The sequence below is a fragment of the Ovis aries genome, chromosome 11, assembly GCF_016772045.2.
Source record: "Ovis aries strain OAR_USU_Benz2616 breed Rambouillet chromosome 11, ARS-UI_Ramb_v3.0, whole genome shotgun sequence".
NCBI lineage: Eukaryota > Metazoa > Chordata > Mammalia > Artiodactyla > Bovidae > Ovis > Ovis aries.
This window is the reverse complement of record NC_056064.1, coordinates 50,008,852-50,036,837: the sequence shown is the minus strand read 5'-3', so window position 1 is coordinate 50,036,837 and position 27,986 is coordinate 50,008,852. Positions and strand designations below refer to the sequence as shown.

The following is a 27,986-nucleotide window of genomic DNA, read 5'->3' as shown; positions in this document are numbered from 1 at the left end:
GAGCACAGTCACAAGTCCTCTTTGTGAGTCCAACAAAGCTAGCCTCGGTACCCAACCAACACAATGGCTTTGTAGTGCTGCTATACTGCAAGCGGTTTGTAGTGCATGCGTGCTAAGTTGCTTCAGTTGTGTCCGACTCTGGGCAACACTATGGACTGTAGCCTGCCAGGCTCCTCTGTCCATGGGATTCTCCAGGCAAGAATACTAGAGTGGGTTGCCATGCCCTCCTCCAAGGGATCTTCCCCACCCAGGGACTGAGCCCACATCTCTTATATCGGCTGCACCGGGAGCCGGGTTCTTTACCAGTAGCGCCAGCCTTGAAGACCAATTGGTTTCTGTACTTTTGACACAAATAATACATAACAAACCAACAAACACAAAAAGTGAAATGTTTAAATCTCACAGTACAGTCTGCTGAAAAGTGCAGGAGTACAGCACTGGCACACAGGGTCTGGCATCAGGTGAACAGGCAAGAGGAGTTACTAACTGGAAAAGGAGGGAGAGGAGGTGGGAGATGGTAGCGATGAAGGGTGATCAGCAATAGGAGACGGAGGGCAAGCTGCAACTTCATTCATGACGCATGGGCATAGGTTCCAGTTTCTCACCGAATTCAATTCAATCTATCCTCTTGAAAAACAAATCAGTGATGTCTGGACACTAGATTGATGACTTGGTGACACCAGACTGCGCTTTGAAGGGCTGCTGCAAATGTTACGTACAGTTCTGTGTTCAGGTCTTCGCCTGAAATAAAGATACTGTGCTCTATATAGGACAGTAGAGCTGCTCGCAGAGGATGCTTGCTTATGACAATGCACGCCAGACGTGAATCAACTTCCGTGAATGGACACGTGAACACACGTTAGCATTTTTGAAAGCTCTCATTTGGAAGGTTCGTATGTAGGAGACTTACTGTACCTTCTTGGTAAACTGAGCCTCTGTCATCAGACAGTGACCCGCTCCACCCTAACCATCCAATTTCTCTTAGTCTCTTTTGTCTGATCGGTACAGCAACACTGTCTCTTGTTAGACTCTTCATGGTAGGTCATTTTAAAGACTTTTACTTTCAGCCATTTGTGTCCACATGGTAGGTGCATCTCTTGTAAGTAGAACCTCTCTAGACTTTCATCCAACCTGACAGCCTCTGATAGGTGAGTCCTCTTTCCATGCATCTGATTATGGGTCCTTGTGGACCAGCCCTCACCCATCCTGTGCTGACACGGGTAGATTTCTATTCTCTCATTCTGGGTGAGCAGCTTCCCCGAGGCACGTGACCACGTTCATGAACACATGTCTGCTGGCATCTCAGACACTCGGCACCCCCACTTCAGGGCAGGTCTCAGGGTGCAGACACTCCAAGGGCTCAGGGGCCTAAGAGTGTGTTTAAACAGGGCTTTGTGTTTGGGTTCACAGCCCCAGAATCCTGGCTTCTCGTTTCCTCGATATTTCGAAAGCCCTGGTCCAGGGCCATCTTCTATCCCGAGCAGCTGAGGAAGAATCCGATTGTTCTCATTCCTGGGTCCATCATCCTTTTGGGGAAGATTTAAACGTTTCCTCTTGTCTTTGGGTAGGAGTGCTGTGCTGTGCTCATTTGCTAAGTCCTGTCTGGAGTTTTGCGACCCTGTGGACTGTAACCCACCAGGCTCTTCTGTCCATGGGATTCTCCAGGCAAGAACACTGGAGTGGTTTGCCATTTCCTCAGCCCGCGGATCTTCCTGACCCAGGCATTGAACCCGTGCCTCCTGCATCTCCTGCTTTGTCAGGCAGACTCTACCACTGAGCCACCTGGGAAGCCTTTCCTTAGGGGAGGGGAGTGTTTTACTTACTTCCTCACCCTAGTGCCTAAATCCCCTTTCAAACCGAAATCTTGCATTTTCTTTTCTTCTTTTTTCTAAACTCCAAGAACTGCACATCCTTTCTCTTCATTTGCAGTGATCTCCCTGGGGCTCCTGCAGTCCAGATGTCAGCATTCACCTCACAGTCCTTTCACTCTCAGGTCCAGAATGTTGTCAGCCAAGCTGGCCGTGCCACGTGGCATGTGGGATCTCAATTCCTCAGCTAGCGATTGGACCAAGGCTGCAGCACTCAAAGTGCAAAATCCTTATCACTAGAGACCAGGGAACTTTCATGTTTTAGACATTTCTAAGTTTTGAAATGTAAGACTAAAAGTCTTGACCCATTAATAGTTCTCTTTCGGATGGAGTCACCGGAAGCATGATGTTTGCTTTCTGAAATGGCTGCATTCCTCCACCATCTGGTTATTTTGTCCCAAGCTGCCCCAGCCTTCAGTGCTCTTGGGAATTGTTTGTCTTTACACTTCCTTTTTTGAAAGAATCACATTTTCAGTATTAATCCTTCCTCAACCAACACCCAGATATGCCTTTCCTTTCATCTGAATGTTCTTTTATTTTCTTCAAAATAGTATAACATTTTACTTATGGAAGTGCTTATGAACTGGGGTGCTTGTTGCTGCTTCAGGGAAGGTGAGGTAGGTCTGGCTCTGGCCCCGCCCCCGACATGCATTGAGTAACTGGGTCCTGAAGGTATAACTCCTGCAGTGGCCCCTCAGAGTCAGGGAGGAGGCGGGCTCCACCAGTCTGGCTGAGCCACGTGGCCCCCACAGCTCCCTGCAGGGTCCGGGCTGCCCAGACCCTGGTGCGCAGCCCACCGCCGATTGGACGCTCTCCTCTCCTCTCTGGGGAGGAGCCCTGTCAGTGTACCTTGAGGTCACCTTGCTGATGGGGCAACAGGAATGGAGATTCAGTGGCCACAGTAGCCAGGGGGAGGCAGCTCTGCCTGGAAGGGGAAGGGCTCACTAGGTGATTTAAACATGAGAGCACTGTTTTCCCCTGATCATGACAACGTGTTCATTGCCCAGTATTTACAAAAGCTGTTGTTGTTGGGTTGCTAAACTGTGTCTGACTCTGTGACCCCATGGGCAGCAGCATGCCAGGCTCCCCGTCCTTCACTGTCTCCCAGAGTTTGCTCAGATTTGTGTCCATTGAGTCAGTGATGCCGTCCAACCAGCACATCTTCTGCTGCCTCCTCCTTTTGACTTCCATCTTTCCCAGCATCAGGGTCTTTTCCAGTGAGTCAGCTCTTCCCATCAGGTGGCCGATGTATTGGAGCTTCAGCTCAGCATCAGTCCTTCCAGTGAATATTCAGGGTTGATTTCCTTTAGGACTGGCTGGTTTGATCTCCTTGCTGTCCAAGGGACTCTCAAGAGTCTTCTCCAGCACCACCATTCAAAAGCATCAATTCTTCTGCACTCAGCCTTTTTATGGTCCAACTCTCACATCTGCCCATGACTACTGAAAAAACCATAGCTTTGACTATATGGAACTTTGTCAGCAAGTGATGTCTCTGCTTTTCAACATGCTGTCTAGGTTGGGCACAGCTGTCCTTCCTTTGGAAAGAAGCAAGTGTCTTTTAATTTCATGGCTGCAGTCACCATCCACAGTGATTCTGGAGCCCAAGATCAGAAAATCTGCCATTGCTTCGATTTTTCCCCTTTCTTTGCCATGAAGAGATGGGTTCAGACACTATGATCTTAGTTTTAGGAATGTTGAGTTTTAAGCCAGCTTTTTCACTCTCCTCTCTCACCCTCATCAGGAGGCGCTTTGGTTCCTCTTCACTTTCTGCCATTTAGAGTGGTGTCACCTGCATCTATGAGGTTGTTGGTATTTCTCCCAGCAGCCTTGATTCCAGCTTGTGCTTCATCCAGCCCGGCATGTTACATAATTTACTCTGCATAGAAGTGGAATAAGAGGTAAATGGAAAGTAGGTCTCCTGGGATGGTGTCCCTAGAGGGATCCCCTGGTGTGCTTACAAGCGCTGTGGCTTACGTATACGATGTACAGTGCAGTGAGGGGGGCTGGGGACCCCATCCCTCGGTGGCCCTGAGTGAGGCACCGCCTGCCCGCGTTCCTCAGTTAAACAGCATCCTGCTACTGTCCCCCTGCCTCTGCACAGGCTTACCACCTGCGCTTCCCGCTGGTCCCCAAACAGCAAGTTCCCCCTTGTTCTAGTGCCTCTGAGCTGAGAGTGGGTGTCCCGCCCCCGGTGGGGCCCAGTCGGGTGTTTACCTTTGAAGGCAAGTCCTGTGCAAGCGTGACGAGCTCCCTGGCATCAGCTGGGGCGTGGCAGGCAAGTCACCGGTGGGGCTGCAGGCACAGGAGCTGGGGATCCCAGACGTGAGTCCCTGAGCCGACTCAGACATTCCTGGGGGACTGGCCTGGTTACTCTGGGCCCTGGGGGAGCACCCTCAGAAACTGCCATGGTGCCAGATGACTTGGAGTGTTCAAACCTGCTCCCCACAGAATCCTCACCTGGAAGGTGGTAGGCATCCCTAGGAAGGGAATTTTGGGGGCAGGATACGTCCATTTTTGTGTTGATTGGTTGATTTTGTGTTATTTATTGATTTGTTTAAAGTACTCTGTTCTAACAATGTGAATTCTTTCCCAAATCAACTCTTGTTTATTCAACAAACATTTGTGCAGGGCTGAGTGGGAACCAGTGCCAGGAAGGGTGAGGCTTATGCCCCAATTCTGGGAAATCCCTGGACCAGCAGGCCAGGGAGGGACAGTGTAGTTACAAAAACATACATAAAAGTTAGAGCCCTTCAAAGAGGCTTCCCTTCATCCCACTGAGCCTGAGAGTGGCCCACACACCCTGGCTTCTGGATCTCTCTTGCCCCAGTCACCCCGCGTGACCCCCAGAGAAGGTGGTGGAGGAACCTTCACACACAGAGTCTGCTCTCTCCTTTCAACTTTCTGCCTCCATTCCCAGATTTCCCCGAGAATCAGGACCCTTCTCTGGGAACACTCTAACCACAGACCAACGAGAGCCCAGGATGCGGCTATTCTGATTCCGAGAGACGCACTCCCTCCGTGGGAGTTTCCGAGAGGCATCTCAGAAAGAGTGCTGCGGACAGAGGGAGACTCCTCAGCTGTTCCTGGGGGAGGCAGGAGCTGGCAAAGCCTTTCTTCAGGGGCTGCTTGAAATGCTCGTCGAGGGGGTGGGCCCCAGGGTATGTCGTGTGGCAGAGAGGGGCCCTGCTCCTGGAAGTGCCGCTGAGCTGGAGGAGCCAGTGCTCCTGGGACCACCTGAGGGTCTGCGGGGAAGCAGAGGATCTGGTTGGGGCCCTCCTGTGACAGTAGCTGCATCAGTTACAGGCTCCATACACAGCTCCTGTGTGTGGACGTGTCTGGTGTGGACTGAGGGGCTGTGGTGAAGCCTGGGCAGGTCTGACAGTACTGTCGGGGCATGAGCAGAACCAGGCAGCCTAAACCCCCAACTGTGCAGACAGCATCCTCCCAATTTCCCTTGGAATGCGTACCTGACTGCATGCTAAGTCGATTCCATGGCGTCTGACTCTTTGGGACCCACTGGAGGGCAACCTGCCATGCTCCTCCGTCCATGGGATGTCCCAGGCAAGAGTTCTGAAGTGGGTTGCCGTGCAATCCTCCAGAAGGTCTTCCTGATCCGATCCGGGGATCGAGCCTGCATGCGCTTATAGCTCCTGAATTGGCAGGCAGGTTCTAGTGCCACCTGGGAAGCCCCTTCCTTTTGAATCCATAGAAACATATACTTCCAGAAAAGCTAGACGAACATAAAATGTCGTCAGGAAGTAAGTCTGAGTCTGGCTACTACAGGTTTTTACAGTTTCTTCAACTGTTTTTTCCTCCAGAATTTCTACAATGATCCTGTGCTCAAGTAATCAGAGAATACTGTGTTCTTTAAGGAAAAACAACAATTTTTATTAAAGAGAGTGGGGTTGATGGGAGGAGAAGGACGGTAGGATGACCCCCCTTGGCTATCTCAGGCTTCCCCAAGGCTCCGGGGTGGTGGGTGGAAGGGCTGTGGCCACTCAGAAATGCCCATGGGCTCTCAGCCCGAAACCATGGGTTCTTTGAAGGCCATCATCTCCCCCTTCTGATGCATCCCATCGTCTCCCAGGGGAGGGGCTGTGGGACCCTGGCACCACCATGCTGCCTTTCCTGGGAGGACTATCACCCCAAGACCATGTGGAGAAGAGGGGGAGCTCCCAGGGATGCCTGGACGGTCACCAAGGCCAAGGGGCCATCCCTGAGTGACTCAGCTGAGGGTTGCAGCCTGTTGGGCTTGACCCTGCACACAAAAGAGGAGCAAAGAGTGTCTTGCTCACTCTGCTAAGGTTGGTCCTCTGCAGCCGCTGACCCACAGTGCTCTTCTGTGCTCAGACAGGAATCAGAGACGTTAACGGACTCTGTGTATCTGGACAAGCAGCCCCTTAGATGGTTAGATGCGTGATTCAGGAAGAATGTTTATGACCCCGGCTGCTTGCATTTTCCCACACAAAGAAAAGCACCGACACCCTTAACTTGAGATATATCTGTTCTCTGTGGCAAGCAGTAGGGCCACCTTTTCCCAGATGTATCTTCACCATCTGTGCATGCGTGCCAAGTCCTTTCAGTCGTGTCCGACTCTGCAACCCTATGGCCTGTAGCCATGGGATTCCCCAGGCAAGAATACTGGGGTGGGTTGCCACGCCCTCCTCCAGGGGATCTTGCTAACCCAGAGATGGAACCCAGGTCTCTTGTGGCTCCTGCATTGGGGGGCGGGTTCTTTACCACTAGTGCCACCAGGAACATCCACCTGTACTCCTGGCCAGAAGCCCCACGAACTGGCCTCTCCCCTCTCTTGGGACGCATTCTCTCACTCCATCATAGCTCTCTCACTGTGTGGTTTTCTTTTAGTCAACTGCATCCCCCCAAAACACTCCCCCAACACCACCCTGTTCAGAGGCTCCCTCAGCCTTGAGTAGGTGTCAGAAGGTTCAAGGGTCTTCCCGTCCTCCTGGCCTAAGAAGATTGGCCCTCAGCTCCAGGACACTCCAGGAGCAAAGATGCCCCTCCTGTTCTCCCACTCTTCACCCCAATCCTGGGGCAGTTCTTTCTTCCTCTGTATCCTCATTTGAACTCTGACCTCCCCTCCTGGTAGAGGCTTCAGGGCCCAGGGCTAGAATATACAGGCCAGACACCACCAGGTCTGAGAGTGTCTAAGGGTCAAAGTTTAAAATTGGGTGTTTTCCCACAAGGGGCCCCGAGGAGGGCTGTGAGCTGGAGGCTGAGGGCAGGTGCCCTGGGGACACCTGGTCAGCACACACTTGAGGGTTCAGGTCCCCACCTTCCAGAATGTGCCAGAGTCAGCCTGAGGGGGAGGTCCACAGGCTGAGAGCAGAGCCCAGCCAGCTGCTCAGGCTTCATGGGAACCCCAGGGGACTGTCCACACTGAGGCTGGGCCTCCTGGAGTAGGGGTGAGGGAGGGAGAGAGCGTGCAGTTCCCTTCTTCAAGGGATCAGCAAACAAGGGTGTTTTGCTCTGACAAGGTCCCTGCTTTCCAGTGGGGTGAGGGACAGCCATTCCAAACACAGTGGGTTCTCCGTGAGTGCTGCTCAACAGCCAGGGGTGTTCCTGGGATGGAGGAACACGTGTTTACAGAGCCGGCCCCCTAGCCCCTCCGCACTTTGGAGGTGGCTGCTGCTGTTTTATTTGCTGAGTTGCAGCCAGCTCTTTTCCCATCCCATGGACTGTAGCCCATCAGGCTCCTCTGTCCCCGAGATTTCCCAGGCAAGGATACTGGAGTGTGTTGCCATTTTCTTCTCCAGGGATCTTCCCCACCCAGGGACCAAACTTGCCTCTCCTGCTAGATAGACAGATTCTTTATGTCTGAGTCACCTGGGAAGCTATTGGAGGCAGACTGCTAAATAAAGGAGGTTAGTATGGTTTTCAGAGAACTCTGAGTCCCACCTGCTTCATAAAATATGCAAACTGTTGACAAAACCTGGTTTGTTGCCATTTGGCCCAAATCTCGGGACCTGACTGGTGGCATGTGAATGGAGGCCCCACACTCCTTCACTCCATCGTTTTCTTACGTGGAGTATCGGCCACCCATTTCCATTTTGCTGTTGGATTTTCACTGGCTCAGCTGATAAGGGGTTTGACAAAGGATTCAGAGGCTAAAAGACTATGGGGATTGTTTGCTACTAAAGGAGCAGATGGGATTCCGTGGTGGCTCAGATGGTAAAGAATCTGCCTGCAATGTAGGAGACTCAGTTTCCATCCCTGGGTTGGGAAGAACCCCTGGAAGAGGGAATGGCAACCCACTCCAGTATTCTTGCCTGGAGAACTCCATGGGCAGAGAAGCCTGGCAGGCGACAGTCCTTGGGGTCACTACGAGTTGGCCATGACTGAGCGACTCTCACACACACTAAGAGCACGTGGACCCGGAACCAAGAGGCAACCTTGGGCCTGGAATACTCATCACTTCTGCACATCTCTGGCTTGCACTCTGCTTGGGGGAGGGGAGGTGGGTGGGGAAGGTACTTGTCGGGAGGGGGAGGTCATCCTGTCTCAGAAACCAGACTAGGGACTAGGCAGAGGCCTTGACAGAACGGACAGCCCGCGGAGCAGCCCAGCCTCCTGCCTCCGTGTGCCCGTGAGGGCTATCCTGCCAGAAAGCTGAGACGTCTGGGAGGCAGGTGAGATCTTAGTTTTTTGTATGTCGTGTTTTAAGCCAGCTTTTTCACTCTCTTTTTCACTATCATCAAGAGGCTCTTTAGTTCCCCTTCACTTTCTGCCATAAGGGTGCTGTCATCTGCATAGCTGAGATTATTGATATTCATCCTGGCAATCTTGATTCTGGCTTGTGCTTCAACCAGCCCAGCATTCTGCACAATGTACTCTGCATATAAGTTAAATAAGCAGGGTGACAACATACAGCCTTGATGTACACCTTTCCCACTAAGGAACCCGTCCTTTGTTTCCTGTCTGGCTCTAACTGGACAGGCCTTCTAGGCAGCTGCTGTCGGGCGGAGAGGGGGTGGAATCCGATTCTGAACTGGGCCCTTTGTTGGCAGGTCTGAGTCAGCATGCCTGGGGGCCTGGTCTGAGGGTCTGCTCAGGGTGAGGGAGCCTCGTGTGCTGGTGATCCCCTGTGCACACATGCACCTGCCCTGGTCTCCCCGTGGCTGCCCGTGCCCTCTGTTGGAAGAGTGGCCTCCTGGTGATGGTCTGCGGTGGGGGATCTGTGGATACAGGGGCCTGCACCCACACCCTGGGAGCCTGTGCAGGGGGCCTGTGCCCCACGGTCATTCAGGGCTCCAGGCAGCCAGCGGCCCCTCCACCTGGTGACACCATCAGCAGTGCACTTGGGCCTGCCCTGGCTGCGTGTGTCGCGGTCATGTTGCAGGGCAGGTCACGGAGAACAGGGAGCGCCCTGGGTCACTTTTGCCCCGTGTCTCCTTCCAACCCAGATCTACACCTTTTTCTCAAAACAGACTTCGACACAGCGTGCACGTATCTTTTTCTTTTTGCCTTTTGTTTAATCTTTACTTGGACAGCTTTGAGACTCTGCAGAGCCACTTGACCTTGGAGCTCAGTGTGGCTGGAGCCCCTCATGCCACAGGAGTTGCCCCCAAGAACCCGGTGCGGTCCTGCTGGGCTCAGCACGCACTTCCGATAGCCCACCTGCCCTGTGACGGTGGCCACTGCCCTCGGGCTTGACTTGACCCACAGCCGGGCGCTCTCACAAACACGGGCTCACGTAGGCTCACATGGTGCAAGCCATGGAGCCATGGGGCTGGGAGCGATCTCTGCTGTCCTGGAGTCAGACAATGAATAAAGCTCCATGACAGGGTCAGAGTTAAAACTGTCAGGAGAACTTTAGAGTTTAATTTTAGAATTAAGCATTGCTGAAGAGGAGAGGGCAGTCCACCGCTCATAAACACACAGGAGACCACATCAGATCTCAGGACAGTGCTGGTGTGATCGACCCTGTCTCCTGCCTGTGCGTCTCTGGAGCACCTGGTCACATGTGGCTTTGGTTCCGCAGGTCTGGCCAGCTGCTGTGTGCTGCTCACCAGCCGCGGCTGCTCCTGGACCACACGAGGGGAGGTGTCCAGAAACCATGCCACATGCTGGCCCACACCTCACAAACCTGTTGGCCAAATATTCGTTTCAGGTGGGTCAACCCTGCTCCACAGGCAGGCACTGTGGCCAGCCCACCCAGGGGCAAAACCTTCCCCTGTGGCTGGAGCCCAGAGGGAGAGGGACCCCAGCTTCGGGGGCTGATCATGGCCAGAGCTCTCTCTGTCCGCCTGCAGGACACAAGTCAGGGAGATCACGGCACAGCCCTGGGCGGATCAAGGCCAGAGATGCCCAAAGACTCACGCTTTTCTTTCATTAGCGCTAAAGCCTCTGACTTTCTGATTCATGTTTCCTTTGAGGGGTTTCAGGTTAACCTGTCCTCATGGTGGAAAAGTGGGACTTGGGTTTCTATTTCAGTTCTGAGTCCCAGTGGTTGAAGGGATGGAAGATACTAGAACCTCAAGAACAGGCCCCCACCTGCTGGCCAGGAAAAAGGGGTTGTCAGGGCCGAGGCCCCTTCATAAGTCCTCCTGTGATTCCTCGGGCTGGCTGCTACCACCGTCCTGCCCTGGCCATCACCCCACAAACTTTCTTCATCTCTCTCTCCTCCTCCAACTCACACCCCTGCCCCGACATCTGATGCGCTTTCCCTGCCAGGCTTTATTTTGAGACATTCCTTTGCCCAGTTTCCTTAGGGGAGCCTGGAAAACACACCTGGAAAGCGTCCCCAGGGCGAAGGCATGATGGACCTGTAAGTCCCTGACCTTCCCTGCAGAGGGCGCCAACTGCACAGGTGTGGCAGGGTTTCCAGAGACAGGGCGGCTTTAGGAGGAGGGTCTAAAAAAATCCACTGCGATCTACCGTGATACACTGGGATTATCATACATTGGAAAGTCAAGATCACAGGGAAGAAATGTAGAGGTTGGCAACCTATTGCAAAAGCAGCAAGTTCCTCCTCCTCCTTCAAACACAGGTGACCAGAATCAGGGCAGCAGCTAGCCCGGCCCCTTTTTGCCATTTCTACCCTGTCTCTCCTGTTTCCTCCAGCAGTGGCTTGGAAGCCAAGCCTGGGGGGAGGCGGGGCAGCAATGGCTTTAATTAGTGAATGATTCTATCACCTCCTGCACGTCATTCCTGGCCCTTTTGGGTTTGGTTTCCTAACACCTGGGCAATGTGCTTCCTTGCCTTATTTGTCTGCAACTTAGTTGGAGACCACGTACAAGGTTTAATAGCTTCTTTCTTAGTGGTTTTCCTAATTATAAGACTGTTGCAAAAGTGGAAACATCTTCTAAGACTCACAAGTCCTGTTTCCCCAAGCCATTGATATAAACGACTTTTAAACTTCGATTACTGAGAGAATGGCATTTAAATTGACAGAGAATTCCTGCGTCATCTGGGTCTGAGTATGTGAGTACATTTTAGCTCAAATGTTCTGAGAGTCCAACATCTAGAGTCTTGCTTTGCAAAGAGGAGCAGAATTTGCAGCTTTAACCCAGGGCCGTGCGTGGGGTGGCGGGCACAAGGCACGTTTCCTCCTCCCCAGGCAGGCCCCATCCAATCACAGGGACAGCGTGTCATTCTGCCCCATTACTGGGCCTGTTAGAAAAGCCTGGATATAAAGGACTGTGTTTTAAGGTGTGACCTCCACACACCAGGCTGATTGCCCAGCCCACTCCCCAGTCACTGCTATGGTGACCTCCTTTCTACTGCGGCATAGACGAGCCGGGGTACTGAAGACTGTGCTTCTAGAAGCTGGAGTGTTCTGAGGGCTTGCTCCTACAATTTCTCTTTCTGCAGAATCAGGAAAGAATGAAAAGGAATTGCCACCAAATCCCAAGAAGCAAAGTCCACCCAAAGAGCACACACCAGCCACTGCCTCTACTGAGGTGTTTGAGAAACCACCTTTAAGAATCTCCAGCATCATGATTAGGGCACATACACCTTCTTAGCCCCTTCATAGATCACAGCCCTGTGGTGGTGAAGGGGCTTGTGTAACTCAGTGAAGCTGTGAGTCATGCCACAGGGGGCCACCCAAGAGAGACAGGACATAGTGAAGGGTCTGACAAAATTGGTCCAGTGGAGGAAGAAATGGTAACTCCTCCCAGTATTCTTGCCATGAGGACCCCATGAACGGTATTCAAAGGCAAAAAGATATGATAGTGATGAGTGCCCCTCCCCACCCCACCCCCATCAGAAGGTGTCCAATATGACACTGGGCAAGAGCAGGACGAGCAGAGGGCAATTACTAAGAGCTCCAGAAGGAATGAAGACACTGGGCCAAAGTGGAAACGACGCTCAGTTGTGGATGTGTCTGGTGGCGGCCGGAAAGCTGGGGCAGAGAGTGTCATTTTCAGGACAAAAGGCCCAGGGTGTGGACCGGTCAACGCCAGACCCTGAACAGGCTGCAGAGGTTTCTCCACAAGAGTGACCTTTGGCTGAGGATTCAGGGCCTTGGATTCTGACAGGGCACCTTCTGTTTCTCCAGGTCTCAGGGGGCCTGACCCAGGCTAGAGTCCAGCTGAGGCGCCACACCAGCTGTGGGGGCCCTGAGCTCCACCAGTCTGGCATGAACTCGGCTGGTTTGAAGTTTCTCGGCACTGGCCTCGCACTGTTTTGGGGTTGGATGCTGTGTGGTAAGCATACATGTGTCATATGTGGCCTGGCACAGGATGAACCCTGGACAAGCATGACTGTTTCTGGAGTCTTAGTACAAAGATGAGCTCCAAGACCCAATTTAGAAACCACCGCCCGCCGCAGAATCACTTTTCCCGGCATCGCAGGGAGTGTTCGTGGGCACCAATGCTGCCAGGACAGTCTGTTGAGAATGCAGAGAATCTCAGTTGTCACAGAGAGAGGCAGAACAGTCCTCAAGCTGGTGCCACATCACATCTGGCAGGGTGACCTCGGAGCCACCCCTCCCCTCTCCATTTTGCTGGAAGATTTACTTTTGTTTTTGGTTCGAAAGATTCATTAACAAAAGAAACCACTTGTCACACAATAAACAATTTCAATATTTACTACAAGATTATTTGGCTTAATTTCAATATGTGGCCACTAAAGAAGAGAAATAGAAACAATAGAGAAAAGTAACAGCACTTACATCACCACATGGGGCCGACCAACATCCAGACTAAGACAGAGCTGGGAAGTCCCTCGACCACAGCCATGTGGAGTCCCAAAGGGAAAACGTCCGCATCACGCAGGTGAGACTTCAAACTGCACTTTTGGAGGCTCCCGCTTATAATCCCAGGATGCCAGCTGATATCATCATCCGTGGGTGTGCAAAAATGCAGCTCTGGTTTTCCTTTAACTTTTACAATGTTGTTTGTTTCACCTTTGACTCACGAGATTTTCCGGATCCCTGGGAGTTGGCCAGAACTCCAGGGGCTCAGGAAAACCCAAGCCCCATTCCCTTTCTTATCCAAAGTGCCGCTTGACTTGCTGGTAACAATTTGTGTGTTTGCAAGCAGGCACATAATCCAGGCAAGATCAGAAGTCAGTCAGAGACCTTCTCTCCAGCGGCTGAAACCTGAACAAGACTTCCTCCATTTTAATTTCCTAACACTGTCCCCTGCCCATTTGCTGTTCCACCCAGCTCAGTGACATAACACCACCACCCCCACACCCACTCACAGGCTTCTGCATGGCCTGGGTTTCCATCTGCAGGGGAAGGCTGGATGGGCCACCCCTTTGCCCTTCTTGATGCTTCTCTGTGTCTCTGCTTCACCCAGACTGTGGACATAGGCTACAGACTGGGTGAGAATGTTACCGCTGTGTGTTTATTATTTGCACAGTAGTTCATGTTCATTTTAGAAGCCTTGGAAAACGCAGATAAGCAGAAAATCCTTCCCCAAAATGGCCTTGGCCAACATCTGGTTCTCAGTCCTCTAGGTTTGTGGTTCCTGCCTTGGGGTCCAGCCCTCTGCACCTCAGGGTCCTGGGGTTATTAGTCAAGTCTTCTATTGACTTTAATTCACTAGACCTGCCCAAGGCAGGAGGGACCTAGGAACCAAGGTACTTGCTCCAAGGCCCTGGGAACAGACCCAACACCAGGGGCGCATGCAGGCACACTCAGACACTGCACACCCACACTCACACACATGACCAGCTCACACTCACAGCAGGTCTGTGGGGCTGGGGTGGCAGCAGAGCTGCACTGGGGATGGCTTCCACATGCCCCCAACCCCCCAGACAGGGCTCTGCCGGGAGAGAGCAAAGGACCCTGAGGGTGCAGCCCCCTGACTCCACAGACCAGAGAACAGAGGCCAGACAGCTCAGAGTCAGAGTGCTTGGACGTTTTCAGGGACAGGCTCTTAGTTTCGGTTCTGATGAGAGCCAGGCCGGCACTGGGCTGGGGCTCCTTTCTGGAGGCTGCGGTTTGGGGTGGGGACACACAGGCCATGCAGCCTGAAGTCACCGCCAGGGGGCGCCATCGGGAAACAGTGAGTCAGCACCAGAGGAGCAGGCCTGGGAGCAGAAGCTGCCGCCCCAGGGCTGCGCCCCAGAGTCGTTGGGATCCCCAGGAACCTGAGGGGCCTGCACAGGCCAGCGGGGCAGGGCAAGGGCTCCTGGAAGCCCCCAGTTTCCATAATCCTTCACCACCCAAAGACTTACGGGTGTGATTCAGTCTTGTGTTTACGTGCTGGTTTTCTCTAGTCATGGGTCTTTAAACAAAAGTGCAACGCACAGCAGGAACTGGGCACCTGAGCAGGGTCCTCGCCATATCTATGCTCCTGCTTCCAGGCGAGGTCCTCATTGGGCCAGGGGTGGGCATATTCTTCCCACATGGAGCTGGGAGCTGAGGCATTAGGTAAAGCAGGGGGCATGTCTATGCCTCTGTTGGGCACTTTGTGTGCCTGTCAATGTCCCCTCAGGGCACAGCCCCCTGATATCCCCTCACAGAGTCCTCTCACGGTTCCCCTCAAGTTCCTCACATGGCTGTTCCCTTGATACTCTCCTCACGGCATCTCCTCAGGAGGTTCCCTCCTGGCTTCCCCGGATGATGTTTCCTTCCTCGCGGGGTCTCCTCCTTATTAACCCTCGTGGCGTCCCCTGAGCCTGTTCCCCTCGTAGTGTGCCCAGTGGTTTCCCCCATGGCGTCTCCTCACGAGGTTCCCTTCACGGCTGCCCTCAAGGTGTCCTCTCGTGACATCCCCGGATGGCGTTTCCCTCATGGTGTCCCCTTGCGGCCTCCTCTCACGCTTCTCCCTTCGGAGTGTCTCCTCTTTGGGTCCCCTCATGATGGCCTTCGGGACGTGCCCTCATGGCGTCCCGCGCCGTGCGCAGCAGCGGGGTGGGCGGCGGTGACGAGAGCGGCCCTCGCGCGTCCCGCGGATCCTCCAGCGCAGGCGCGTCCGCAGCCCCCGGGCAGGGCCGTCACGGAGCGGAAGCGGAGCGCGTGCCACCTGCGCCTGCGGCCCGGGGCTGGCCCTCCCGGCTCATTCTCCGAGCAAGCTTGGGTTTTCTCTGACCTCAAAACAAATAAACTAAACTGAAATAAATCTTAGAGATGGTTATTAACTGACAAATGTGTTATTCATCGAGCGCCTCAGCCATTCACTCGGATGAGAGCCGGTGACCAGCCCGGTCTCCACGAGGGCAGGCGGCCAGGCACTGAGGCCGCATTGCTATGGTTTGCCCAGAACGTTTAATCCTCAGCATTTTGTCCTAGCCTCCTAGAAAGTGTGTTTTGAAGGAGATGCTATTTTTACGAGGTGGTGAGAGAAAAAGGAAATTCTCCCAGCAGCGTCCCAGGTTTGCGCCTGTGGTGTCTGGCGTGTTTGAGTGAAGGTCTGGGGCTGAGGGCTCCATGTTTGCGGGGCCGCGTCTCCATTTCACAGGTGGGGCCAGGGTGGGCGGCTTCTCCAGATCAGCATCACTCAGGCCTTTAGGATCAGAGACTTTCCTTAATCCGTGCACCCCAGAAGCGTGAATCAGTCCCCTCGGTGGCCTGGTAGGCAGGGGTGGGTAGCTGGGCCCAGGTCACAGGGCTCAGGCCCCCTCTGTGCTCACGGGAACCAGGGGAGCCCCAGCCTGGCTCACAGGGCAGCATCCGTCCCTGCAGGTGGGGGCAGGGGGACACAGGAGACCTGAAACCAGGGTGGAAGGTGCGCCTCCCCCAGCCCCTGCGCACTGGGGAGGCAGCAGGCACCAGTCAGAGGGAATCTGAGCAGAGGCGTGCTGCTGCCTTCCCTCCTTGGGAACCTTCCATCAGGGGAGCCTGTGGCCCCAACTCCAAAGGCACCCAGACTTCCATGTGTCTCTAGGCAGCAGGGCGGGGAGCGCTGACAGGGCCATACCCAGGGGCACACTGGGCTGGTGGCAGAGGTAACGGCCTGACTCTTGCTGGAAGAGACAAGACTGAGCTTTGTGCCGATGGTGGGAGCAGGGAGCCATCGATGGCAAACCACTCTCAGTGAGAGTGCTGACAGGCGCCCAGTCCCTTCCGCACCCTCACTTGCCTCCCACACCCAGCCTGCAGTGACCCTGCCTGCCTGAGGCACCCATGAGACAAGGGGCGTGAACCCACAGCCACTCTCTTCCTACATGGGGAGATGGGCATGCTCACCATGAACTGGGAGGGCAGGTTGTGAAACCAGAACCCTTTGCAAGAATAGGTGGCTTTCAGGCATGATGGGGAGATGGACATTTTGCTATATCTGGTTTCAGCTGCTAGCTGCCCACATAAACTTTATGAAAGAAAAAAAAAACCCACCAATATTGCTACATTCCAGGGAAATGAATGCGTTAAACCCAGCTGGTCTGTGTGGCCATGGCATGTGGCTGGGAACCCCAAACGCTGGAGGAGGATCAGCCAGATGCAAAGTCTTTTTTGAGGGTCACTCTGTGGCTCCCCTGGAAGCTCAGATGGTAAAGAATCCATCTGACAGAAACTTCCCTCCCACTTATAGATATTTGTGTCCCTTTCCGCTGATGCTGCAGGGGGCCCCATTTCTCAGTCTCTGGGCCACTCAGCATTCTTCCTCTCCAGACCCAAGACCTCATTCATTGTTAATGGCTACCGGGGCTGTTGTGGAGACGTCAGTCCCTCCCAGCCTCTGGTGTTGTAAGGAGGCCAGGACAATGGTGACCACCTGGGCCTCAGTCTGTAGTTCTGGGACCCTGGGTTGAGGGGCTGGAAGCGTGGCAACTCTCCCAGGGCCGAGGCTCCCACAGCAGCCAGGCTCTCCCCAGGCCTTCTGGGCCCACTGGTGCCCGCAGCCCATCCTTGGGTGGAGGACTGTGGCCTAGAGGCTGAGTCCCCCTCCTCTGCCTTCCTCTTGGCCCAGGGTGAATAAAAGAGGATGGTGAATCTCTTCTTAAGCAGGACTGAGTCTGGGGTGTCTGTGGGTCTTTGGATCTTAACGAGGTTACATCAATCAGGCATCTGCAGGGCACAGCCCAGAGTGTTCTTCAGGCTGAGCACCCACTGACCCTGAACTGGGTGTGCCCTCCTTGTACAGCCCAGAGCTGACCCCACAGCCATGTGGTATGAGGCAGGGCTGGAAAGTCTCACTGTGGGGTAGAGGCTTGGGGTGATCTCAGCTCTGATGGTCGAGAGACCCGCAGCAGACTCTAGGGGAAGCTTCAGGACGTGGGGCTGAGGTGGGTCTTTGACCTGGGATCTGTGCTGCCCTATAAGGATCTTTGCCGTATCGCACCTGATGTATATGAATAGCCATCCACTCTACGGTGTCTAGAAGTTGTGTGTAGGTGGTTTGAGCTGGAACACAGGGTGGACACCATCTCCTGGAAACCTCCTATCCACTGGGCCCTGGTGGTTTTCCTATGTGGTCTGACAATCAGGCCTCAGATGCTCCCAAGTCCTGGAGCAGCGTCATGTGTGATGTGAAGCTGGGTGCAGATGTGTAACCGCAGTGATCAAGACCCCGTGTCGCTCCAGCCTGCGTGCGCATCAGGCGGCCTCAGTCTGGCCCAGAGCGTCTCTGAGGCCTGGCTAAGAGGAAATTGACCTGATGATACATTTAGTTGATGTGATAGGTCTATTGATAGGTATGCCAGTGGCTCTAAGATCGATGAAGTTTTTGCTGTCTATCTGGGACAGGAATGGTGAGCTGAGGTTGAAGACGTATGTGCTTAGTCACTTCAGTCGTGTCTGACTCTTTGTGACCCTATGGACTGTAGCCTACCAGCTTCCTCTGTCCATTGGACTCTTCAGGCAAGAATACTGGAGTGGGTTGCCATGCTCTCCTCCAGGGGATTTTCCGGACCCAGGGATCGAACGCACGTCTCCTGAGGCTCCTGCGTTGCAGGCAGGTTCTTTAGAGCTGAGCCACCAGGGAAGCTCAAGGGCCAGAGAGTGCCTGGGGTTTCTGAGGGCCTGCAAGAGGGCCCGTGTGGCTGAGGAGGAGCAAGGGGGGCCTGGGGGGAAGGGTCTCTAGGGCACTGCAAGGACTCAGAGCTAAACTCCTTTAGAGAAATCCTTGAATGTCCAGATAAGCAACAAGTTAAAAATTTAAATCAGTCAAAGACCCAGGCACAGTATTTCTTTCTAGGCTTCCTGCCTTGGGTGTGCAGGGGCTGAATGACTTAATGTGAGCCTGTCCCATCGTGATAGCAATATGAAAATGACCTTTGAATGACTTCAAAACACCTTTGGTCTGTTTTAGCCAAAACGGAACAGATTTCCACGGCCCCCAAAGCATGGTGGTTCCCCGTGCCGTTCCCACTGTGTCTTAGTGGCCTGGCCCACGGGGGTGGAACAAACCCAGCATTTCTGGCATGAACCTTTCTTTAATCTCGGAGATGCAAATACAGTGAGTTCTAGACCTGGACTCTGGGTACCAGTGAAGCTGTTTGTGGTCGTTACCCTCCTGTGGGGACGGTCGCCAGGCACCGTGCATCGTGTCCCATCTGAGATGCTTCATGGTGAGTGAGGACTCCCAGATATCTGGCCTTCTGCGTGTATTTGGACTCCTTTTTTTTTTTAATATGTATTTATTTGGCTGTGTCAGGTCTCATGGGCTCTCTAGGTGTGGCATGTAAGCTTAACTGCCCTACAGAACTTGGGATCTTAATTCCTTCACCAGGGATTGACCCCGCGTGCCCTACATTGCAAGGCAAAGTCTCAACCACTGGACCACCAGGGAAGCCCTCGTTGGGACTTTTTAGCTTGTAAGACTCACAGCAGCTCCTTTCAGGTTTTATTTTCTTCACTTAAAGATACATTTCTCAGCTCACTCGATGATTTGCTAGTCGGTTTATGTACTCATCCTGAGGATTAGCAATGTGGACGTTTCGCAAAGCACTGAAGGTAGTGCTTCTAGAAAATCCTTCTTTTTATCACATTATATGTACCTTTTACGAACATATTCAATGAACCACCAACCAGTTCTATCTTTAAAGGAACTTCTCTACACTGAAAAGAAAAGGCCACAACGAGAAACAGGCAAAGGATGAAATAAGACAGCTCACCATTAAAGGCAAATATACAGTGAAAGAAGCAAACCATCCACACACACAGACAAGAAAGCAAAAGCAGTAATCACGAGAGGAGGAGAGTACACAGGCAGGATATTTGAAATGCACTGGAAAGGAGAGATTAGCAACTTAAAACAATCATGCACGTATGTGTAGACTGCTGTATCAGAGTCTCATGGTCACAACAAAGCAAAAGTCTGTTATCATGGATATACACACAGAAGAAAAAGGAATTCAGGTGCAGCACTAAAGTCATCAAATCATAAGAGAACAAAAGAGGAAAGGAAGAAAAAAAGGCGTCCCATCCCACCTCCAAAAAAACAGCAACAAAGAATACACTCAGTGGGGTTGTACACGTGGGGCAGGTGGCAGAGAGGGGAGCCCCAGGGCTGGGGAAGACCAGGGAGGTTGGACACAGATTCCACCAGCAGCCACCTGTCTGGCCTCCCATCCAGAGGAGCTGCTCTACACTTTGGGGGTGGTGGAGGAGGCCTCATGCATCATCTCAGGCCACTGATATCCTCATTTTGGTCCCACAAGTGCTTCGTGGAAAGTCCCTCAAACTGGTTCTTCCTCATGTTCTAAGACAAGAGAGTGTCCATGATCAGTTGAGGACACCCCAGACTGGGGCGTCTCCCAGGTGACCGCATCATGGCTCTCCTGCCCTGGGGAGGAGCCCAGGCCTGGGTGGGGTGGTGGAGGGGGCGGGTCCTGTTAGGTCAAGTGCTATGGAACGTGAGATTTTTGCACTTTGGGCCCCAGAACCTGCTAAGGAGCCCTCCCTGGCATATCGATCAGAAAGAGGCCAGGAAGTTGCCAAGCTTCCTGGTCCTCAGCCTGCTCTTCCCCGCACGTCCCCTCTAAAGAGGCCAGTGCACACAGCTCCCCAGCCCAGGCTCAGAGCCTCCTTACCTGGAGAAGGGGGTAGGATGCGAGGGATGAAAGCCACGCGCAGACACCTTTGCCTGTAAGCGCTTCCTGTAGGAACATCCCCCACCCGCACATCTTAGGTCTCCTGGAAGGAGCAGGAAGCCCCCATGCCATCCCCCAGGGGGTCCTAGGGATGGTGTGGACTCCATGGCCTGTCTGCGGTGGGGCATCTGTGTTCTGGGACTGGGACTGCATTTGCTGGCTGGAGTCCGGTGGGGCAGGGGTTCTGGCTCTCGGGGACCTCAAATGCTCCCCACTCTCTCACTAGTCTCGGTGGGTATGAGACCATGGAGCAGAGAGTCTATGCCGTGTCTGAGATGACCCCATCCCACCCAAGCCCACAGACGAGGCTCAGTGGCCAATACCTTATGTAGCTTGAAGTTCAGGGAGCCACACCTTTGGGACCACGCCAGTGTGCAGATCAGCAGGCTGAGGAGGATGACCAGGGCAAGGATGGGGAATATTACCAGGATCTGCCTCTTGTGTTCAGGTTTAACATCGAAACAGGGTGTCGATTTCTCCAGGCCTGTGGGGAGTGGGCGGGATCTCGTCCTTTGGGGGCACCCTCGAGGAGACATTGCCTGTGGTTGGGAAGCCCATGGGTGGGAGAGTGGCAGGGGGATGGGTGCATGGGATGGGCAGGGCTCCAGGCACAGAGGGTGAGGGTGTCTGTGAAGGGAAGACCCGAGGGGGCTTTCTGGGGGCTCCCCTCCTGTAGCTCGGGATGAAGATAGGAACACCTACCTGTAGAAGGTGTGAGGAGGAGGTCTTGTGGGTCTGCCAAAGAGACAGAGGGCAGGTTGGTGGAGGCCTGCCCAGGGCCTACCCTGACATATTCCTTCCACCCTAGGTATCAGATGAGCCCTGGATACAGGAGTTCATGAAGGCCTCGCTGGGTTCCCCGCCCAGGGACCAGCTAGGCTGAGAGGTGCCTTCTCAGCCCTTCCCACTGTTTGTGGTCCAGGGCAAAGCTGGACCCTTGTTTCCTGTCCTCAGCGCTCAGGGTGACTCTGACTGCGTATGACAGGCGAAGCGGGGGGAGGGAGCAATGGTGACTTGGGGAGCTTGCAGCAAATCAAGGGGTCGGGGTGGGGGGACAGGCCGTGTTTAGGGAGGGAAGGCGCCAGCTCCCTGAGCAGACCGCGACAGTGAGCAGCACACTTGCTGGGACTGCCCTGAGAAGCTCAGAGAGGGCACATCTGCATCATGGGTGGGGCAGGGTGGAAGTCCTCTTCAGGCCTCACTCCTGTGGCTCTGGGCACCTCAGATGGGCAGGAGTCACTCCTCCTGAGTTGCTCCCCACCCCCCTCAGCCAAACAGAGAAGCTCCTGGAATCACCCCTCAACCCCACCCTGCTCACCTGAGATGTTCAGGGTAGTGGTTCTGATGTGTCTCTGGCGCCCCTTCAGACTCCACTTGTACTGCCCTGCCTGGGTGTCCAGGGCTTCTTCAGTTACTAGGTACGCCTCTCCCTCCCAAATCCAGAGCTGCCATCCATCCTGGCAGAAGTTTCCTGGGGCCTTTACATTGAAGATGAGCTTCCAGGGTGCCGTGGGGTTCGCTTTCAGGGAGATGTTGATGTGGGAGAAGGCACTGGAGATGCTGCAGCTCATTGTGGCTGGCTGGCCCCTCAACACAGAAACCACACCGCTGGTGCAGTTGGGGTTGTCCCAGGCTGTGTGGGGGAAAGTCACGCATGTGGGTCATGGCTGGACCTCAGGACATCCACTGACTGCCCTTCCTGAGTTCACTGGCATGACCTGAAGCCGGGGCCCCTCCTGGCCTGATCTTGGTCTCTCCTCCCACACCCGGCTTGCCCCTGCTGGGGCCCCACCTGGCAGAGTTGGGACCATGAGACTTACTTCCACTCTGAGCACTCCTGAAGGCGGCCACAAGCCAGAGGACCCAAAGCATCCTGGGAGCGAGGAGAGGGGATGCTGAGGTCAGCATGGCCAGCAGGACGTGGATGAGTTTTAAGGGGTCCCTTGTCCTCCTTACTGCTTTTGGGGACATTCCCTGGAGGAAGGAAAGCTGATGAGTCAGAGTTCCCTTAGGCTCCTTCGGAAGCCAGTGAGAGGGGCTGCACCCTGGCCAGGGTGGGCGAGGGTCCCCAAGCTCCTTCCTGACCCAACTGTGTCATGACCTTTCTCGACACCTTTATAATGTCTGCAGTGGGACCACTGTCAGACAGATGAGAAACACAGATGAGACAGGAAATGGGTCCCTGGGAGACAAGTCCAGTTATATTGCTGGGGTTATCTTGAATTTTATATAAAATACGCAAAACGCCTTGAGCCATGTGTCCTGTATACACGGGTCGTGACACACAGAATCTCGTGTGGCCTCTTGAACCTGAGACCAGCCTGAGACCACCTTGGATGCCCCCAGCCCCTCTTCCGCTCTTGCATTCTGAGGATTGGCATTTGGGGACACTTGGTCCACTCTCCAGATTGGCTTTTATCAACAAAAAGAGTCTTCCTGTGGAACTCGTGAGTTACAGTCCGGAAAGATGTACTTTCACTTCCTCTGAAACAAATGCTCATCTCAGGCTTTGGCATCCAGTAAAACTGACATTTGGGCTTCCCAGATGGCACAGTGGTAAAGAATCTGCCTGCCAATGCAGGAGACACAAGAGATGGATATTCAATCCCTGGGTCAGGGAGATCCTTGGAGCAGGAAATGGCAACCAACTCCAGGAGTCTTTCCTGGGACATTCCATGGACAGACTCAGACATGACTGAGCGACTAACACTATTGTTTTTCATAATGACATGTAGCTACCGATAGGTACTACACAGAGGATGAGATGGTTAGATAGTATCACCAACTCAATGGACATGAGTTTGAGCAAACTCAGGAATAGTGGAGGACACAGGAGCCTGGCGGGTTAAAATCCATGGAGTTACAAAGCATCGGATGCGACTTAGCAACTGAACAACAACAAAAAGTAGCTTCACTGCCTGAAAAATCCTCTGTGTTCCATCCATTCATCCATCCTTCCCCCCAACTCCTGACAACCATTGATCTTTTTACTGTGTCCTGAGTTTTGCCTTTTCCAGAATGCCATGGAGTTGGTATCCTTTGGTTTTGAATTCCGTGTCTCTCATTTCTTTTTTCCACTTTTGGGGGACTGGACAGAAGGGCCAGGAGCAAAGGAAAGTGTGGATGGAATCGCTTCCAGGAGCTGGGGCCATTGGTGACCAGCCCCAGTCCTGACTCCAGGAGACTCTGGGTCAAACAAGGAGAATGAAATGGTGAGGGACAGTCTCAGCCCCAAGATACCTGTGACTGGTGCTGTCTCCTGCTTCCCTTGATTTTGTATACTTGCTTCTATTCTAATTTACCATCAGAAGGACAGCCTCCTTTTCTCACATGAGTACAGGATTTGTAGTTGAGGAAGAAAGAAGTCACTGGAGAGACACGTGTTCTGTGCACACACATGGATGTGATTTTACATACGTGGAATCAGCTTAGAGAGCCCACTCCTGTCTCTCTCTTCTCGCCCTCTGTACTGTGTGTACTGGGGTGAATGTTGTTGTTCTTTAGTCGCTAAACCATGTCTGATTCTCTGCAACCCCATGTACTGCAGCCCACTAGGCTCTTCTGTCCATGGGATTTCTCGTGCAGGAATGTTGGAGTGGGTTGCCATTGCCTTCTCTAGGGGATCTTCCCGACTCAGGGATCAAACTCGCCTCTCCTGCATTGGCAGGCACTTTCTTTCCCACTGATCCATCAGGGAAGGGTGAAAGGTGGCCCCAAAATACACGTCCACCCGGAACATGCGAAGGTGACCTTCCTTGGAAATAGAGCCTTTGCAGCCACAAATAAAGAGGAGGTCGTGTTAGAGCAGCGTGGGCCCCTGTGTAAGGTGCCTGGTTTCTTGTAAGAAGAGAGAAATTTGTCAGAAACAGACAAGGGAGCGGCCCAGAGCTGACTGAGGCAGAGACTGGAGGGATGTGGCCACAAGTGAGGGGCCGCCAGAGCCACCAGAAGCTGGAAGAGACAAAGAAGGTATTTCCCTGCGGTCCTGCTGATGCCTTGATGTGGACTTCCGGCCTCCAACCTGGAGGAGGGCAAACTTGGTTTTTTTGATCCCTTGTTTGGGGTCCTTGGTCACGGCTGCCCCACGACACTCACACTGGCCCCCTCTTTCCCCAGACCTCAGCTTTCCCCTCACTGGAAATATCAGGCACAAACCACAGACACTGGAGGGAGCATTCTGGGTCATGTTCTGTCCACTTCTCTGTCTGGGTCTCACTGTGTAGTGAGTGTGCTGCTGGTGAGGTCTGCCTCCCGGGATCCTGAAGCCTGACTTCAGTGGCTGTAAGGAGTCCCTTTGTCTTAGCTTGTGAGCAGCCCAGTCCCCTTGGCTTCTAGCTCCGCCTCTTCCTGGTGACACCTGCTGCTGTGGAGGGCTGACCAGCTCCTCCTGTTTCTGGCCCTTCAGATTTCCACATGGTCACTGCCTTTGCAAAGCCTTTGCTCCTCCTCCTGGGAGTGTCTGTCTTCTCCTTACAGCTTTCTAAGACTTTCACCCCTTAAAGAAACAAACTGCTTTCCAGGGTGAGTAGCTTTCCATCATCATGTCTCTCCAGATCGTCTCTGAAATAAAGACTCCATGTGGTTATGTCGTCCTGTCTTTCTTTTCCTTGAAGGCTTCAGGGTTTTGTTTTGAAGTAGTTTTTGTTTGTTTGTTTAGAGTATCCCTTTGAAAAGGCTTCCCAGATGGTGGAATACCCATCACGGTCAAATTTTGTCTATTTTTACGCTCAGATCTTGAATATTCCTCAAGGTGTGTTTGCAAGTGGCATGTCACAGGTCTAATCTTGCTTCCTTTCCAGGAGGACCAGTGGTGCCTGAGGCACGGAAGAGTGAAGCACCCTGTCGCCCTGGCCAAGGCACTGGCCCCACGTGGGGCTCTTCAGGCCCTGCCAGCCGCGGGGCACAAGCCACTATGCTGTCCATCATGCGTTTTCACCCCTGGAAGGCAGGCTCTCTCTAGGGCTGTTTATCTCTCCTTGGAAATTAGTTTTTCATAAGAATATTAACATAGTTTTAATCAACGACTTCCTTTTTTTTAAAAAAAAAACGAGAGTCTGGTGATTGAGTGAAGAGAGGCAGCTGCCCTGATCCTGCCCCAACCTTATCAGCATAATACACGAGAGGCTGAGATTTCACATGTGGTCAGAATCCAGTACCTGCCTTTCATCAGTTACCGGGAGAAGGCATAAATAGCTCATCACTAAAGGTTCGAGAAAGAGGTGTTGTAACTTCCTGTGCTGAGGCTTTTCCTCGCACCTCAGATAAAATCTGCTCAATTCTTTTCCTGAGTATTTTTCACAAAATAACTTTTCTTAAATTGGAGGGTTCTCATACACAGAATGGTGCCCAGCGACCCATAATGCCCAAAGGCATCCTTGCTGGTTGTGGACAGTGACTCCTGGCCTCCTAGCCAGAACCTTTGGGGCTGCCTGGAGGGAGACCCTTGCCCAGGGATGTCCTACCCTGAGCCTGCCTGAGCAGGCAGGAGATTGATCTTGTGTGCTCATCTCTGGCCACTGACCGTCCTGGAGGAAGCCTTGGGCAGGACCCCCAGCGTTTCCAGTCTCCTCAAGGTCTCCCCTCGGACCCCAGCCACTCTGTTGCTTCCACTGACCTCGGAACAGCCTTTGCCCCCCTGTTCCCCTTCGAACATGGGCCTGGGTGTCCTATTGAATGGGAGGCAGACCAAGTCTCCCCACACCGAAGAATATGTTTCCCGGGAGGCCTGCTCACTGGTTCCAAGGCTCGAGCAGGCAGGTGTCCTCAGGGTCACATGGAGGGCTCACCCCCCAGGGAACCAAAGGAAGAATGCCACCTAAGCCTGTGCTCTGAGAGCAGTGATCCCTCACTGGGTGAGAGGGGGAGCCTCCTGCTGGTGACCTGGCATCATCACCGAATGCCCAGTGCAACCAGGAGACTTGGTGGGAAGGGCAGGTGTGCTCTCTCTGGGAGGGAGACAGCCAGGGGTCTATAGTATCCAGAAGGAAGCTCACCCCCTCAAAACCTTTCCTCATCACCTTTTCCTGACCATTGTCCAGCTTTCATCCTTTCCATAAATTTACGAGTCGTGTTGCAAGTTCCTAGTACACTTTCTGGGATGTTGAGTGAAAAGTGAAAATGAAAGTCACTCAGTCCTGTTCGACTGTTTGTGACCCCGATGACTGTAGTCTGCCAGGGTCCTCTGTCCATGGGATTTTCCAGACAAGAATACTGCAGTAGGTTGCCCTTCCCTTCTCCAGGGGATTTTCCTGACCCAGAGATCGAACCTGAGTCTCGTGCCTCGGAGGCAGATTCTCTGAGCCACCAGGATGTTGATTGAAAATAGATGAATGAGTGGGTTCATTCACAGTCCTGAACTACGCAGGGTCTCACTCCATGGGGAGCCAGGACAAGCTAGCCTGGCGAAGCCACCCCCTTTTCAGAAGCTTCCAGAATTCTACTCCCACTCCCTAGGAGAACACCCTGTCACTGCACACAGTACACAGAAACACACACACAGACACAGACACAGACACACACACACACAGACACACACACAGACACACACACACAGACACACACACACGCACACACAGTGCTGGGGGGAGGGTCCCTAGCGCCCCCACATGCTCTGCCTACAATAGGTCCTCAATCCCGACTGACCTGCTCAGAATTCCCTGCAAGGCCGATGCCACACAAAGGGTGCAGTCAGTCCCCTCCAATGAGCTCTGGGCAGGTGTCCGGCAGAGGTGAATGAATCAAAGGTCAACCTTAGTCTGCCCCTGGACCAGGTGACATGGAGACCACACGCTGACCTGCCCGACAGGACTCTGGGAGGGAGTGTGTGTGTTGACAAGTAAAAGGAAAGCAAAAGTACGAAACAATTTCAAGTCCAGAGGTCAGGTGGGAGGGCAGCTGGTGTCTTCCAGCAGTGAGGGCTTGGCCCCCTGAGAAAGGTGTGTGGGGTCCCTTGAGCCTACGTCAGGCCCACCAAACCACCCTCTGCTCTCAATCTCTCATATTTTGTCTACTTGCCAGGGAAACACCCCAGAGAGCCTGTCTCGCCAGCCTGCCCGCCCTGCCAGCCTCCCCACCTTAACCTCTGTGCTTTTCACAACACTACATATCCCTATGTCCTAAAAATTAGTTCTTCCCTGGTAGCTCAGCTGGTAAAGAAGTCGCCTGCAATGCAGGAGACCCCCATTCAATTCCTGGGTTGGTAAGATCCCCTGGGGAAGGGATAGGCTACCTGTATTCTTGGGCTCCTCTGGTGGCTCAGATGGTAAAGAATCTGCCTGCACTGCGGGAGACCTGGGTTTGATCCCTGGGTCTGGAAGATCCCCTGGAGGAGGGCATGGCAACCCACTTCAGTATTCTTGCCTGGAGAATCCCATGGATGCAAGACCCTGTTGGGTTACAGTCCATGGGGTCGCAAAGAGTCAGGCACGACGGAGCGACTAACACTTTCACTTTTCACATACCCTTATGTCCTAAAAATTGTTTTATATTGACTCAATTTTTAAACATTAGTATCTGTTTTAGCTTCACCTTAAATGCCCATTTGTAGTCACTAGATGTGCTATTTATAGGAATGTTCTCGCAGATACTGAAATGACCAGAAGACTATGAAAGCAGGAAGTGTCACAGACTCTCTACCACCACTTGAGTCCTCCTGGGGGAGTGTGGCCT

General features: G+C 53.3%; 1 protein-coding gene across 5 annotated transcripts; it reads right to left on the bottom strand.

Moving 5' to 3' along the window:
* Positions 1 to 373: 373 nt before the first annotated feature.
* Positions 374 to 27,129, bottom strand: LOC101106024 (secreted and transmembrane protein 1A-like). Of its 5 annotated transcripts, none has more exons than XR_009595368.1 (10): positions 26,961 to 27,129; positions 22,139 to 22,292; positions 21,637 to 21,951; positions 21,021 to 21,053; positions 20,642 to 20,802; positions 20,259 to 20,324; positions 13,006 to 19,927; positions 5,336 to 5,598; positions 4,083 to 4,345; positions 374 to 3,744 (listed from the first exon to the last, which is right to left on the bottom strand). XR_009595368.1 is itself a non-coding variant. In XM_027975432.3 (7 exons), exons 2-7 carry the CDS (start codon positions 22,287 to 22,289, stop codon positions 19,847 to 19,849), a joined length of 807 nt encoding a protein of 268 aa, XP_027831233.2. In that variant the 5' UTR covers positions 22,290 to 22,292; positions 26,961 to 27,129; the 3' UTR covers positions 9,341 to 19,846. The 5 variants fall into 5 exon arrangements, 2 of the variants coding, with proteins under 2 accessions (XP_027831233.2, XP_060250931.1); XR_009595370.1 differs by having other exon boundaries at positions 4,083 to 4,175; XR_009595369.1 differs by lacking the exon at positions 5,336 to 5,598.
* Positions 27,130 to 27,986: the final 857 nt, after the last annotated feature.